This window comes from Lepisma saccharinum, chromosome 3 (assembly GCF_977018435.1).
Source record: "Lepisma saccharinum chromosome 3, izLepSacc3.1, whole genome shotgun sequence".
Classification (NCBI taxonomy): domain Eukaryota; kingdom Metazoa; phylum Arthropoda; class Insecta; order Zygentoma; family Lepismatidae; genus Lepisma; species Lepisma saccharinum.
In genome coordinates, this window is record NC_139231.1 from 108,628,830 (window position 1) to 108,645,505 (window position 16,676).

At 37.0% G+C, this 16,676-nt stretch overlaps 1 protein-coding gene across 3 annotated transcripts in view; it reads left to right on the plus strand.

Annotated features, from left to right (window-relative positions):
- The window catches only part of LOC145985295 (C2 domain-containing protein 5), a 100,888-nt gene that overhangs the window by 46,037 nt on the left and 38,175 nt on the right, over nucleotides 1–16,676 (plus strand). For all 3 annotated transcript variants that reach the window (XM_083119136.1, XM_083119137.1, XM_083119138.1), the window contains 3 exons: nucleotides 11,497–11,658; nucleotides 13,787–13,955; nucleotides 15,509–15,707. In XM_083119136.1, coding sequence (XP_082975262.1) covers nucleotides 11,497–11,658; nucleotides 13,787–13,955; nucleotides 15,509–15,707 — 530 coding nt within the window. The remainder of the gene's footprint in view (nucleotides 1–11,496; nucleotides 11,659–13,786; nucleotides 13,956–15,508; nucleotides 15,708–16,676) is intronic.

Genomic DNA, 16,676 nt, shown 5'->3' on the forward strand with positions numbered 1-16,676 from the left:
AAATACTGTTGAAGACAAGGCTTGGCTTGATAAACATTATTCGGACTCTGCACCAGGAAAATCAACCGTTGAGAAGTGGTTTGCTAAATTTAAACGAGGCGAAATGAGCATCGAAGACGATGCATGCAGTGGACGCCCCAAAGAGGCTGTTACCGACGAAAACATCAAAAAAGTCCACAAAATAATTTTAAATGATCGTAAAGTGAAGTTGATCGAGATAGCTGAGACTTTAAAAATATCAAAGGAACGTGTTGGACATATTGTGCATGAATATTTGAACATGCGAAAGCTGTGTGCAAAATGGGTGCCGCGCGTGCTCACAATCGATCAAAAGCAACAACGTTTTGATGATTCGGAGCAATGATTAGCGATATTCAACCGTAATAAAATTGCTTCCCCATCCACTATATTCTCCAGATCTGGCCCCCAGTGACTTTTTCCTGTTTGCAGACCTTAAAAGAATGCTCGCTGGAAAGAAATTTAGCACTGATGAAGAGGTAATCGCCAAAACTGAGGCCTATTTTGAGGCTAAAGAGAAATCGTACTATAAAAATGGCATCGAAAAATTGTATGGCCGCTATAATCGTTGTATCGCCCTCGAAGGCAACTATATTGAATAATAAAATCGAATTTTGTCAAAAAAATATTTTTTACTATGTTAGCCTACGAACTTTTCAGCCCAACTGTTACAACTCCTGTAATATTTTTAGAATTTTTGAGATAATTTTAAAAAGAAGTTTATTTTTTTAATTGATGTTCCAATGTTGGTTTTGGAGATATTATTTTTTATAAAATGTAGAAACACAAATACTTCAAAACAAAAAAAAAAAGATTCATCAATTTATTGCAATTTCAAAAATTTGACACATCCAAATTGGCTGCCGCACGGTCAACTTTGAACAGCTATATTTCGAGTGAAAATTAAAATATAAAATATATAAAAAATATGTATTTCTCAGATTCTCTCACAGCTTCACATATTACAATTTCAGGAAAATCGGAGAAGATAATTCCCACCCCTCTGCCTGTCTGGATATGGATTCGGCCTATGTTAGAAAAACATTTCAAGTATTCAAATTGTGCATTTATTTTAAAGGAAGAAAACTATTGTACAAAATTACTTTCAATTTATAAACATATATATTATTTTTCTATGACTACTGAATTCTTATGGAACTAAATTGACTCCAAAAAAATTGGTAAAACAATTATTTTATAATGTGTGGGTGGATTGGATGGCTATAAGGGGTGCAGAGAGGCCATCAATAATTTCACATAATGTGATAATGAAAGCTTGCTAGTATATTGGTAAATTCCCATACATATACAGGTACAAGAAGATAAAGTATGCTTTGTGGTGAAAAGATTAATCTGATGTACTACAGTTTACGGTTTTAAACTTGAGTGTGACTAAGTGTGAATTTTCATCTAAGTGCTCTGATTTTCTTACATATATCACCTCTGACTGGATGCCAAAACTTTGGGGTTGGGGCAAGGACAGTTAATTTTTTCTTGGTAGATAAGGGATAGCATTAAGAGACCATACTGGAGGGGCAAGAAGTAGGGGGACAATCTCCCCCCCCTGACACACACACACTCCCCTAATCACTGCTACTGTACATACATGTTCATGTACATTAATTGCCCTCATGAATTGGTCTGGAAAACCTGGAAAAGTCGGGGAATTTTTTTCCACAAAATAGTAGACACCCTGTATATGGGTGGGGGGATAGTAGGAGAGTTAACATGTCCCCTTTTCCTCATTCTCACCAATTGGATTGGCTTGCCTAGTGTGAATACATTGCAGGAGAATGGGATATGCTTGAAAAGGTTAAATATATCCTTATCTCACAGTTTAATGTTTCTGTACTTGCATCCTTTAACAGTGTAATATAGGTCCACCAAGAAATTTGAAACCCTGGCATAGGAGCAGTGGCGCAAGTGTTGCGAGGCCAAGTTACGGCGAAGCCTGTAGTTCCCATATTGTCCGAGGTTTTAGAATGCTTGGTGGATCTACACTTGTATATAAGGTCCACGACCATAAGAACCTGGAAATTAACAAGATGTAGATACAGTGCCACAATTTTTAATTTTGTTTTTCTCCAAACTCTTTACAATTAGCATTCTTAGTTTGTTATTATATTTACTATTAGTGTTAAAAACAAATATGTGCCAGAACCTGCAATAAAAGTAGTGAAAACTAATTGTCTTAATAATACTGGTACAAGGTGTAAGCTATGCTTTAATTCTTGGTTTAGCACAGTTTTTGCTATTTTTTTTCTTGAAATGTGCTCATTGGCATTACTTTTACTGTACTAAATTTACTAAAAGTAAACATTTTATTTATAAGATCATTAACACCCACGAAGGTATCAACCCCTTTTTGCTTATAACTTGATGATAACAATAATCAGTGATGTTAGGATGTGACTCAACTTGGAGAAAAGATTAAACAGCACAAAACAAATAAAATGTTTTTTTTTTTTTATATTATCAGTGAACTAACCTCTAGACACAGGGTCTGTTTCAGGACAGTGTTCAGCCTATACATAATTTGAAATCAGTTACTGCATTTGGTTAAAATTAGGCTATGTCTGAAAGGTGCAAGACCATACTTGAAGCGAATACCTTAGAGAATGGTCTCATAGTTCAGTCTTGGAGTTGAAGGTAAATCTTTCGAATTGCACTTCAACTGCATCACCAAATACAATCAGTAGATAAAACTCATTGAAGATTAGGCACACACAGAAGATGTACTACATAGAAATTTTCGAGCCTGCACTTTTCGCTCAAAATTTCTACTTCTTGAGAACATATTGTTTTTCCCATTTTTTAAACACTTGTTTATCACCATAGAATCATGTAGCATTTTAAAAAGTTATTTTATTTACATTTCCACACGTTAGTACAACCAATATCTGGCTCTCTTTCTGCTTCCACGATTTCAAACAAATGAACAGCGAGTGCAGAAGTCTAGTAAAGAAGACTACGTTATTGAGTCCTGTGTGCTGCGAACTCAAATGCTCATTTAACTGGCACTTTAGAACTGCACTGGGTGACGTCACTTGTTAAATTTTAAGCCAATGTTCAAACTGGATATTGTGTAAAAATTAATACGCCGAAGATGAACCAAAAAAAATTTAGTTGCTTCACAGAATATATAACACACATGAAAAAGTTGTGTGAACGATACATTTTAACACTTCCCCTAACTCAAATATGCATACATACGTATGACCATCATTATTTTAAACCTAACTGTGATACATAATTGTAATGCACAATTTTAGATACAGGTTTCGTTAATAAATCTGCAATTGTATCATTTGTTTGTTGAAACCAAATGATAATCTCCTTGTTGAACAGCATCCCTAATATAATGATGTCATACATCAATGTGTTTTGTATGCCTATGGTGCTCAGAATTTTCAACAATTTTATGAGTACTTAAATTATCATTAAAAATTGTAATTGGTACCTTAATATAAATTATTTCTGATAACAAATTTTTCATGAATTGTGCCTGTTCAGCAGCATCATCCAAACTATAATATTCTTCTTGAGTAAGCAACGGTTCGTTGTTTCCTTGATTCTCAATTTACAACTGAACCTCCAAATTTTACAACTAGACCGCTGTATGACTTATGTTCTACCAAATCATTAACCCAATCAGCATCTGTGTAGACTTTTACTTCCTTTCCAACTTTTTGAATCTTAAAGTCGATAATCTAGTGTACCTGCCAAATATCTCAAAACTCGTTTTGCTGCAACCCAATGTCTTTCATCATAAGAATTATTGAATTGACAGTTTACTACAAGCAAGATCAATATCTGGTCGTGTACAAACTGCTAGATACATGAGACCAATTGCTGATAGGGAAACTTGGTTTCACATTTCTCAGCTTTTTCTAATTTTACATTTAGCTCCATGGGAGTTGAAAACAGTTTTGCAATTATTCATACCGAAATGTGTAAGTAACTGTTTAGTATACTTTTTCTGTAGAGTGTCTTACAACAGGTGCAAACATCTCTTCATAATCAATACCGTATTGTTGCGTAAAGGCCTGTGTTACTAATCGAGCTTTGTATCTAAGTCTCCATTTACATCTGTTTTTACTGTATATACCCATTTACATTTAACTACACTCTGGTCCTTTGGACAATCTACTAATTCCCAAACTTCATTCTTCAAGAGTGATTTATATTTGTCATCCATCGCTCTCGTCCATTTGGAATTTTCTTTGCATGTTGTTGCATCTTCAAAGCTTACAGGTTCTTCAAAACTTATAAAAGATGGGTCGGACAAATCATAATCCCCCGTCCAAATTGGTAATTGATTTTTCCTAACAGGTCTACCATTTTCTTGTTCTACATTTTGAGATAAATTACTAGCTACATTCGAACATTTCAGCACTTTCTGAATTTGTTACCTCTGGAGTTACATTTCTACACTTTACTTCTGATAATTCACTGACATTATTTTCAACACATAAAGTGTCACTTGATTTTTCTTCTGAGAATTCTGTGTACCATCTACAACATTTTGACTGTCATTGTTTTTAACTTGTGATCCATTAAATGGCATCTGTACAGTCAGAGGTAAAATTACAGCAGAAGACATGTCCGTGTTGACATCTGTCCCATCGACACATAACCTGCAACATTTTCCAGGAATGTAACACTTCTTGCTTTAATAACCTTCCCAGGATTTGAAGCATCAGCTAATCTATAACCTTTTGTAAAGTTACAGTATCCTACCATAATGTATGGTTTTGACATCTTTTGTTGATGGTCTGGTGTCAAAACATATGCTGTACAACCAAATACACTAAGATGACTTAGATTAACTTTATGTTCTGTCCACATTTCCTCTGGAGTAGCTTCTTTAATTGCAACTGTAGGACAAACATTCTTCAGATATACACCTGTTGCAATTGCTTCAGCCTAATATATATCTTACTGAGATTAGCATCATGAAGCATGGTTCTAGCTTTTTCTACAATTGTTCTATTTAGTCTCTCATCAACTCCTATTTTGTTGCAGAGTATGTGGAACACTTGTCTCATGGATTATACCATGTTCACTGAGATATGCAGAAAATTTCTTGTTACAGTATTCTGTACCATTATCTTATCTAAGTTTCTTGATTTTTAAATTACACTGATTTTCTACAAAGCTTTGAACTCTACAAATTTTTCAAATACTTCGTGCTTAAATTTAAGAAAATATATAAAACTCTTGTGAGTATAATCATCAGTAAAAGTAACAAAATATCGTGCACTACTCCAACTTGATTCAGACATTGGTCCACAAACATCAGAATGTATTAATTGAAGGGCTCGGATGGTAAGTGACATTTTGGTCATTTCTGAGTTCATTAAGAAAAAAGGTTATTAGAAACTATACTGTAGATAAATTGTTTTCATGTTGTGTTTACCAATTTCAGAAAACTTCATGAGTCCAATCCAAATTGTATGACATGGCAATTTCACTCAAAAATTGAAGGATGGCACATATTATTTTGTAACTCAAAAATTACTAAAATATCAATCACCATGTTTTACACCCGAGCCCTTCAATTCTAATTTTTGTTTAGCTCTTTTTGCCATTCCCTTGGGAGAAGATGCAGTTTTCTGCTTCCCCTCAATGCAAGGAATACATGGTTTTGGGGTGTCATCCTGAAAACACACACCATCAGCTAAATTATCTCTCAAGGATATAATTCCTCTTAGACTCAAATGACCTAAACATTTATGCCATGCATCTTGTGAAGCATTAACTGACAACATAGCTACTGTCTCTTCACATTCTTCAAGAGAATTTACAGTAGGATTGTTTAATTTCATCACGGACAATTTTTCAGCCTGGTCTAACATATCAATACCACCTACCTTTGTTGCTGTAAATTTTCGAGTAGCCTTATCAAAAAGCATAACATAACCCTTGTCAGTAACTTTGTTAACAGACAACAAATTAGCTGTAATATCTGGAACATCCATTACTTATCAACTTTTGATTATTTGCAGTGGTAATTTCAGATGACTTTTGAATTTAAATAATTAATAAACCAATCTTTACGTTTACTCATATGTGAAGTGCACCCTGAATCTATTAACCAGTCATCATTACTATATGGCATACGCTTTTAGAAGGAACATGAGTTCAGCCAATACGCAGCCAGTGCTCTTGCGCTGTTGCCAAACTAACTGCTAGCGGAAGGGGAACACAGAGAATTCGCTGTGTCCAATATTCAGCTTTTTATATGTAATGCATTCACATTATATTTGAGTACAGTAAAATAATATAGTGACTATTTCTACACTGGATTATAATATCCTATCACTGCAGCATATAAGAGAAACTCATACCTGAAAGAAGATTGAAAGTACTTATTGTAGAGAAACTGCAAGGTTATCATCATCATCACTCTCGTTTCTGTTTTCTAGCATGTTTCCCAGGAGATTTGAATAGGGGTTTACCGATTTCTGTGGTAAGATATTTTACCCTGGTTTATAATACACGACACAGCATGCAGACCTACACCACACGCAGACCTACACCACACGCAGACCTACACCACACGCTTTAGCTGTAAGTTGTCGACTCTGAGGGAACGCTGTTTCAGCATGCACTTCTTCCGACGCCAATTCCTGGAAGTAAGAATTCACTTTAAAAATAAGATTTATCTCTTGTGAACGTATTATTTTTACCCTTGGTGCCTGTAATAGCCTACTGGTGTTAGGTTTCGAGAGCGACATTATTAAGTAACACTCACGGAACACATACTCTTGCACAACTATCGAACATAAGGGTTATATTGCACGGCACGTTACAACGCCAGAGGCTCCAGGTTCGAATCCCGGCCCAGTAATGGCTGTTTGTAAGTGTCCCTTCATCAATTTCATCATATTATCAGTCATCCTCATCTTCGCGATTAGCCAAAAGTGGCAAAAGAGCGAAGTAATATAAATTAAATCAATCAATAAATAAATAAGTGCTTTATTGAGTCCTCTCGCTCTCACAACTATTCTTCGTGGCGTACTAGTAAAATAGTTTTACACCGTTCTTGCTACGAAAACGCCAAACTCAAACTGACTCAGATTCGCACCGCAAAGTTCCTGAACGCCCATAACTTTTCCAAGACACAACAACTCAGTGGCGTCAACACGGTGGCAACGAAAAAAGACAAAAAAAAACAAAAAAAAAACACAGAAGGAAATTAAAAGGGTTATTGTTTGTGTATGTGTTGAGACATGCTGTTTCATGGGACTTGGACAGTCAGGTTCAAAATGTCTTACCTCATCTTATGATGAACCTTAAAATAGCGAGTTTTATGAAAACTTCTTGCGTGCAAAAAAAATTACAGAACACTGTGTTTAACTTGCGTGCCGCAGTATCCTAACTGTACAATCTTGCACTCCTGCCATTGGCACCCTCTGCGTGTGTCTGCCCGATATCGCTTCTAAAAACGTACATACACTTTACTGGCAAATGCACTGTGGGTAGTCAATTACAATGAACTATGGTGTGGCGAAGAACTTGGTCCTTGCTTCGTAACTGTAGCAGGTTTCTTCGTCTGCTTCTTATACTTCTGTAGTTGAGGACATCTTAATAAAGCCTTCCTTCTTGCAATGGTGGCAAATAAGCACAAATGGACCTTTTTCTTATCTGAAGCTAAATATGCAGAATCCTTGGAAACACTTTCACTTCGTAGAAAATCACCCTGCTTGAGCCATAACTTCACAAACTCTCTTGTAAGTTTTGTCTGACTTCCTTCAATACCCATTACCAAGGGGTTAAACTCTTCAGGCAATCTAATGAACATAATTTCGGTTATTTCTTCATCATTGATACTGCATCCTATGTCCGCTAACTCTTGTTGCAATAGATGATTTCACCCAGGTACAAGTCCATTGAAGGAAAGTCTTCATAACACACTCTGGTAAGTCTTCTTTTAATTGCCAAGCGCCTACTTATACCTTGGTTTTCGTAAGCTGCCTTTAGATTATCCCATGCTGCCTTCGCACATTTAGCATTTCTAACATGTGGGTAGCAAGTAGAATGCACGCACAAACAAATCTTGGCATAAGCTTTCTGGTCTTGAACTGGATCCACTGGAGTAGTAGCTTCGATGCAATCCCATAAACCACAATCGATCAGAGTTAATTTCATTATTTAAGAACTTTCACGTGGCATAATTCTTAACATCTTCCAGTTTCTCAAATTTCACTATTTATCACAATTGGAGTAGTCATTGTTCTTACAGTGTAGGTAGCATCGAGTTTGTTTGGATTTTCTTGTCACCGTAATTTCCGTACAAGAAAAATTATACAGCACAAATTTCGATTCAAAGCTTCACAAGCACTACATGCATTATCATGTGATCAGTCATGAGTACATCACAAAATTACGATAAAAGTTTTCAAGATGAAACAAGCTCCAAAGTACATTGCAGCGGACAACATAAGTCACCTGGCTGGGCCCATAGCCTGTTAAATTTTAAGCAATTGTTCAAACCTGATATTGTATAAGAATTAATACGCCAAACTGAACTGGAAACTAGAAGTTTTATTTCTGAAGCCACAGAATAAGATAAACCGAAAAAAAAAAATATATGAGTTGGTTGCTTCACAGACTATACAACACATACGAAAAAGTTGCGTGAACATATTTGAGTATGAGAATCTTTTGGAACAAAACATTTTAACACTTCTGACAAGACCATACTTAAAGCCTGCATTTTGGACCTTTCAGACAGAACCTTAATATAGGTAAGGCATAACTTGCATCACGTGCCATCATTTCACTAAGTAATGAAGACCAGTTTTGGCATGTACTTACTTTGTTCTCAAGCTTTCACCACATCATGTGGCTTCCTCGGGAGATAGGACAAGTACAGTAAAGATTTAAGACATGGGAAGGTAAGTTGAAGGTAAAAAAAGGTTAAAAATATGAAAAGATGATAAAAGGTAAAAGACAAAGCAGTTCCCTGTCACTCCTTCCCACTCCAACTCTGGCTGGCAACTGAGTGTCCTATCCAATATTGCTACCTGGCTGACAGGAAGTAAAGATGGCTACAACTCCTGTTGGTCACTACACTTTTTATTGGTAGTTTTTTTCTTTTAATAATTGCCATTCTGTATCTAATGGTCCTGCATGTTTATTGAAGTTGTCTGTTGTTTTTAAGATGGGAAATGAGACTCTTACATTCAGTTCATTTGGTCCCTTTGCATTCTTCATAAATTTAGTTTCTTTTAATCTGCTTTTTGTATTCAAATAAATGTTTTGATAAACCTGATTTTTGTTTGTTTCCTTTAATATCTAGTTTGTGCTCGTGAATTCTTGTACAAATGTTCCTCTTAGTTTGTCCTATGTATTGTTTTCCACAGCTACAGGTGCAAGAGTTATTTAGGGGATCAATTCCTTCCTTCCTTATATGTGTTTAATACATAACAAGTTTTGTTTCCTGGTTCAGAGCCAAATTTAAGTTATGTGGATGGAGTAGGCGGCGTAGTCTATTACTCATGTAGCAATGGGTAATTAATCCACATTTTTCTTTCCTTTTTTATGCTTTCTTCCAGTTTTGTGTCTGCATTTTCTTGTTTTAGGTTTGATGTGACTTGCATTGTAATCTGATCTATATATTTTGTATCATACCCGTTGACTATTGCTATGTTTGATATGTTCTCTTTTTTCTTCTTGAACTGTTCTGGAGTGGTACTTAATTTCGTACCACTGCTATAAAGTTGTACCAGATGTTTCTTTTTTGTATTCGGGAGTGGGCTGAGTACTTGTGGATGAACAGTTTCACAGTAGTTGGCTTCCTGTAGACTGCATTTTGGAATTTGCCTTGTACTTTTTTGATGATTAAGTCCAGGTTGTTTAAGGTGTTATTCTCTTCTTTTTTGGCCGTTACAGCTAAATTGGGATGTATGGAGTTCCATAGGCTTATTGCATCTTCTAATTCTTTTTCTTCCTTGTATATTAGCAACATATCATCCACGTATCTGTAGTATATGATGTGCTTGACTAGGGGATGCTGCATAATTTGTCTTTCAAAACATTCCATAACCAGATTGGCTACGAATGGAGATAATGGATTGCCCATAGCTAATCATACTGTCTGTCTATAGATATTTTGCTTGAATTGCCAGTACTCAATATCTGAGCAGAGTTTGAGACCACCAATGACTTCTTCAATGAACAAGGGTTCTAATTTGGCTTTGTACATGCGTTTTTCAACTTCTTCCCATGCAAGGTCTACCAGTATGGATGGGAAAAATCTTGTAACATGTAAACTAGCCAACTTAATCTTAGCTACTCCATGCAATTTATCAAGTATATGCTTGAGTTCATAACTTTTGGATGCAGATTCTGAATCAGGGCTTCAAGGAAGGTAGGATTTCATTCAGCTTTTTGTGATGGCATTTGTAGGGTGTTTATATGCTGCTATTTTTGGTCGTAGAGGTATTTCAGGTTTATGCAATTTTGGTTCTCCATATACGAGGGTCATGTATAGTTAGGTGTTTTTTTTCTCTTTACTCCAAATCCGTGTGCTGTCTAACCAATTTTTTGTTTTTGGTTTCATTTATTTAATGGATTATTTTTCAGCAGGAAGAATTTTCGACTAGCTAATATGTGTTCCGTCTTTTCGTCATAGTCTTTAATATTTAGAATTGCCATCTTGTTGCCTTTATCCACCTTAATACAGTATAGCTGGTGATGGTTTAGCCATTTGTGGAACTCTTTTTTTTTTGTAGCTTTTTTTGTAGCTTATATTGTCTGAGTGTCTTTGTATGCTTTTTGTTTATTTGTTCCTGTTTTTGATTTCAATGTTTATTAGCCTTTGACTTTCTAATCGGAAGTTTTATTTTTCGGTTTTGTCTGCAATGTGGGTTATGGCTATGGCGAAACCATCACCAGCTATGAAGCTGCATTTAGGGGATGTGGGGGAAGTGCCCCCACACATTCTTGACCTCGGCCATTTTGGAGTTGTGGAGTTGATGTAAACAGCACCACACTTCAGACACCTTTACCCCCCCTCCATGGTTGTCGCCAGATACTCATTAATTTGAGGCTGGGTGAGCCCCAGTGCCACTTTATGTAACTACAAGGCCGGAATAATTCCGACCTTAGATCACCCACACTCGAAATCAAACCCAGGTCTCCCGCGTGGCAGTCAGATGCCCTACCGACTAGCCCACCAAGGCTCTCATTGCAAAAGCACTGCCAGAAACAGTTCCACACAGGTAAAACGGCGACAGCGAAAAATGAGAAGACCAGGGTTGACTCAGTAGCTCAGTTGGTAGTGAGCAATGATACGGTATGCCAGAGACCCAAGTTTGAGGCCTGGTTGAGCTTGCATTTTTCGGTGTAAATTTCATCTGTGTGTGTGGCAAATCAAAAGGTAATAGTTTAGTTGTATGATATTAGTTATGTTTCCCTTCGAAATTAGACAATGTAAGGCTTTATTGTAGGTTTTTTTTGTCCACTTAGGAAACAGCCTGACAGGAAGTGGAGGATCCTCAGGAGTCAGCCACACACGTCCAACTCCCACGACAATAGTCCGTCCTGTCGTTAATCAAGAAAGTTTGGACATGCTTGAATATCCATTCTTGACCATGTCAAAATATCCACCAGGATTTATTCTTCATTTGGGTATGGGGTAAAGTTATTTAAATATTTGTTTCCATAGCAATACCGTAGTTAGTACTTGATCATTCAATATATAACCGGAAATATGTTGTAAGAAATATTTGTTACAAGCACCAAAAGAACTACAGTAATATCTTTCAACATAGTCCCCCACCTAGTTCAAGCACCTACGCTAGTGCTTGATAAGGACACTGATTCCACACGAAAAAAAATCTTTTGGATGCGTGCGTAACCACTCATGCACCGCTGATTGGACTTTGTCGTCATTCTGGAACCTCGATGCACTTAGTCCATCTTTCAGTGGGCCAATGGTGTGGAAATTGGAAGGCGAGAGATCGGGCAAATATGGAGTGTGGTAAGCACTCAAACTTTAGGTCCTCAGTGGTAGACAATGTAACATTGGAGTGTGTGGTCTCTTGCATTGTCATGGAGCAAAAGCCCAACAGTGGACACCAGACCACGTTGGCTCTGCAGAATGGCTGGTTTCAGTTTTTTGCCCAAGACGTTGGAGTAGGTGGTACTGTTTACATTATGACCTCTGGGCATGTAATGTTCAAGAACATGCAGTGACAGATGCAACCTGGACCCAGAGAATCTTCAATGCTGGGTATGCCCTGTTTGAACTTCTCAGCCCACTCGTATGCTTGTGATCAACTCATACAGGTGTCACCGTACTGAACTCTCATGCGGCGGTGAATTTCTATCGGTTTCACACCTTCACTCAACAAAAATCTCACGACACTTTGCTGCTCCAACTTGGAGCACTCCTGTAAGGGTGCCACCATCTTGTGTAACTGTTTCCCTGCATCCCGTACACTAGGCAGGTGTGTCAGCCCCAGCTATGAATAGCTTACAGAGGCCTTCACAAAATATCAAACATATAACAATCGCGGTCATATTTTAGATTTTTTATACTACCTTTCTGGTTATTTACTGAATGCACCTTGTAGTATTATTCAATCTCCTTTACATGTCTCTCTGTAGTGCTAACAGTATTCTTGTGAAGTTTGTGTCTGTGTATTAACAGCTTGTGTTCTAATCCATGTCCTTACAGAGAGAGATAGAGTGAGAGAGTCTCTCTCTCTCTCTCTCTCTCTCTCTCTCTGTCTGTCTGTCTGTCTGTCTCTCTCTCTCTCTCTCTCTCTCTCTCTCTCTCTCTCTCCCTCCTTCCCTCCCTCTCCCCCTCTCCCTCCCTCCCTCCCTCCTTCCTTTTCCGCTTTTCTTTGGGCTTTCTTCCTTTCATGAATCAGTGTAATTTTTTATACATTGAAAAAAATCCCAATACAAACCTGCACATTTTTTTTAAGACTATATTTCAAATTTTTCAAGTAACTACTGAATTTTCCCTTGTTTGTCCCAAGTTTTTTCACTTCTGTTTTTTCCCATCTGAGGGTCCCCTAACTCTTTTTGTACTGAAATTTTCTGTAAAATACATGTCCATCATGCTGAAAGAATGGATTTACAGATTCCACATACCATATAATCAATATATTTATTCTTCTTAGAAATATGAACTTAGAATATTCATATTTTATGAGCATGTAGAACCATCTTTTAAGAACTGAATTGAATTAATCTGCACTGGTTCCTGTCCTTGAGTGGCATCTAGAAAAAGAAGATCTGAAATGATACAAGTTATAACTGCTATTGCTCATCCTTAACCATTACTACAGAATCCCAGGGATGTAAGAAATGTCATCTACATGTATGTTTCATTATCCACAATACTTTATGGAAACATAAATTGTAGAACTACAAACTACAAATAAATTGGGTGATGAACATTCTGATTTTGATGAAGTATTTAGTTTTGTCAGTGAAGATTTTAGGTGATGCTGATGTACAAATGTGGCCCTTTAGTGGATACTGCTTAAAGGTATACTTATTAAATGTCTGTTTTAATTCATTTTGTGTAAGGACAGATGGTTTCGAAGAAATCTGGTATTGTTTGATCTTTGCACATCATCCAAAGTAAGAATTATATTATATTATGCTCAATTAATAAATGCAAAATTTGTTGAACACAGCAGGAGGAATAAATATTCAGCGGTGAAAGGGTTAATGAAATTATATTAAGTTTAGATTACTAGAACAAGAAATGGATAATTTTTTATTGCTTGTACATTATCAGGTGGAACCGTTAGTGCAAGATCTGTGAAACTCTTGGAAAGGATAACAAATTTGGAGGATCCAGAATCAAGGGATACCTGGTGGACGGAGCTGAGGATGGAAGTAAGATCTCATGCACGGGCACTTGGGTGCAATGTTGTGCTTGGGTATTCGGAGCAAACAAGTATATGGTAAGTCTGGCTCTTCTAATATGTCTGTCTGTCTGTAGAAATTTCAATGATAAATGCAGGCTTGACCAGGACTCGAACCTGGGTCTCTGGTTACTTTGTCATTCCTCTACCAACTGAGCAGACAGTTTATTTAGCAGGAGCAAAAAATCAGGTGATACTAAGATTGACTCAATAGCTCGATTGGTGGAATAATGGCACGGTACCTGACAGAGACCTGGGTTTGGCTCATGAAATTTCTATGTACGTAGTACATCTGTGTGTACCAAATAGTAAGATGATAATTTACCAAAATAAAATTTACCAATACAGGTACGGACAGTATTGCTACCGAAGCTTCTAGACCTGAGTGCTAGCCTAAGCATGGGTGTTTCTTTGTGACTGTCCTTTCACCAATTTCATGCTCTAGTATTCATTCTCATCTTCATGATTAGCCTAAAGAGGCAGAAAAGTCATGTAAAATATGATACATACATATACAAAATACAGAGTGATCCATTGAAGTGTATACCGCCACTTCGGTGTTTGCTCTATCAGCAAGCAAGGTGCTCATAGCTGTATGTCGGCACTGTAGGCTGTCCGAGAATCAAGTGTGCAAGTTTCCATAAATAGTTTGAAGAGTGATTTATTTACTTACCAGTTTATGAAAGAAGGTGCTGAAACTAGCTGCTTTTGTTTGTCCATACATTTTTGACACTTCTTGATGAAGTCAACCATAACTCGCTTCAGTTCCCATTGATTAATGTTGGTAATTTCATGGCAAATATTATGTTTCAGTTCTTCCAGGGTGTGTGGATTTGACTTGAATACAGCATTTTTGAATCTACCCCTTAGATAAACACTTTCTGTCTGCTGAAATTTAGTATACAGAGAGGGGATTGTTTGACGACATGGAACTTTTACACCTGGGAATCTTGTTTCAAATCGCCTTTGAACTTCACATGCCGATTCAGTTAACACATATGAATCATAAATACATGCTGAGCAGTAGAAAACATTTACTGAGCCATAGCACACTTTGTAGTTGAATACACTAGATAAACACAATACTTAAGAAGCACCCTATCACTTCACAGTGACCAGACTTATAAACAGGCCACACAATACAAAACAAGGACCCTTACCATTTCAGTCTCGTGTCTACTTTCACGACCTCCGTAAAAACTGGTTTCTAGCCCCCCCTTGCCAATTTATGTTAGCGGATGTGTTAATAAAAATGTATAAAAAATGTGTGCACATTCAAGGAGACTAGTTTGAACACCTTCTTTTTAAAATCTAGTAAGTAAATAACTTTTTTAAATAATTATGGAAACTGTTGTGGGCTTGCTTTATTGACACTCTACAGTGCCGATAAACAACTGTGAGTACCTTGCATGCCGATAGCGCAAACAATGATGCAACGGTCTACACTTTAATGGATCACATTGGATTTTGATATAGATAAGTGTTAATGTAAACACTTCCTCCTTTAGAATGTTATGTGCTAAATAAGCTCAAACAAAATAGTAATCAAGATTTTATATCCCTTACAATGAAGAATTGATTTCTTTTTTCAGTGATGAGGTATGTGTGCTGAGTGCTTCTGGAACAGCAGCTGTGATCAATCTGCAGTATAATGATCCAGACCAAGTGACCTGCTCAAAATCTACCCATCCACATAGCAAGGAATTAATGACTTCATCCTTAGATAGGACAGACTTTGAACGAGAGAAGACACCCCAGAAGAGCGAAGTCTATCTTCCTAGCCATGTCATGGTGTGTGTAGTGTTATTATTAGATGTGTATAATAGAGCTGAACCTTGATTTGATGTTTTTCAGGGGTTCAAGGTGAATGACCTTAAAATGCAGGAAAATTTTCTAGCATTCTGAGACCATGACGATTGAAAGTAAAGTACAGTGAAATCTCAGTTGTACATTTTATGGGGGACAGAAAAGGGGGGGGGGGAATGTACAAGTGAGAAAAATGTGTTATTGAAAGATAATTAAAATGGTAAAATTAGGTACACAAAGAAGGAAAAGGAGTACTATATATACACACACCAAAGTTTGCTATGTTGCACTAATCTGGTCTAAATCGTTAATGTAAATTCAGAAAATCATGAGAAATAGCCAGTGAAGGCAGGGAAAGGTGGGGGGGGGGGGGGTGCAAGCAAGATTTGCCTGCTTCATCTATTCAGCCATTCAGGTCCCAGGAAAAGACCATGTTAAAGATTAGGATGTTTACCTCGATCTTACGTTTGATGCCGATGTCCTAAAATATGCCCTTTGCGAGAATCCTTTTCCAATATTGGTTTAGGAAGGAGTGAAAAATGTCACCCATCTCCCTAATAAGAGCTCATTAATCTGCAACTGCTGTGCACAGCGCTGTGCAATAATTTCATGAACCCCCCCCCCCCCAACTCATCTTTCTGCATAGGAGTATTGCTTGTGCAACCATTATATTGACAGCATGGGAAAACAAAGCAAAGCTTTGTTTCTTCCTTTCTTTCTGCAACTTTGTTTGGGAAGAATCATGCTGCTGATAAGAAAATGAATGCTGTAGTCCAGCTTCTCTGTATTCAACAAGTGCATTTTCTTTAAAACTACCAGGACCTTCCATTCAGTTTAATCTGGTTTAAGGGTGCATTGCCCTTTTGCTGCAACAAAAATAGAATTCCAAGTTGAGAGACTGGTCCTGTGGTTATAGTTGATAACAAAACCTGAATAGAAAGGGTGGCACATGAT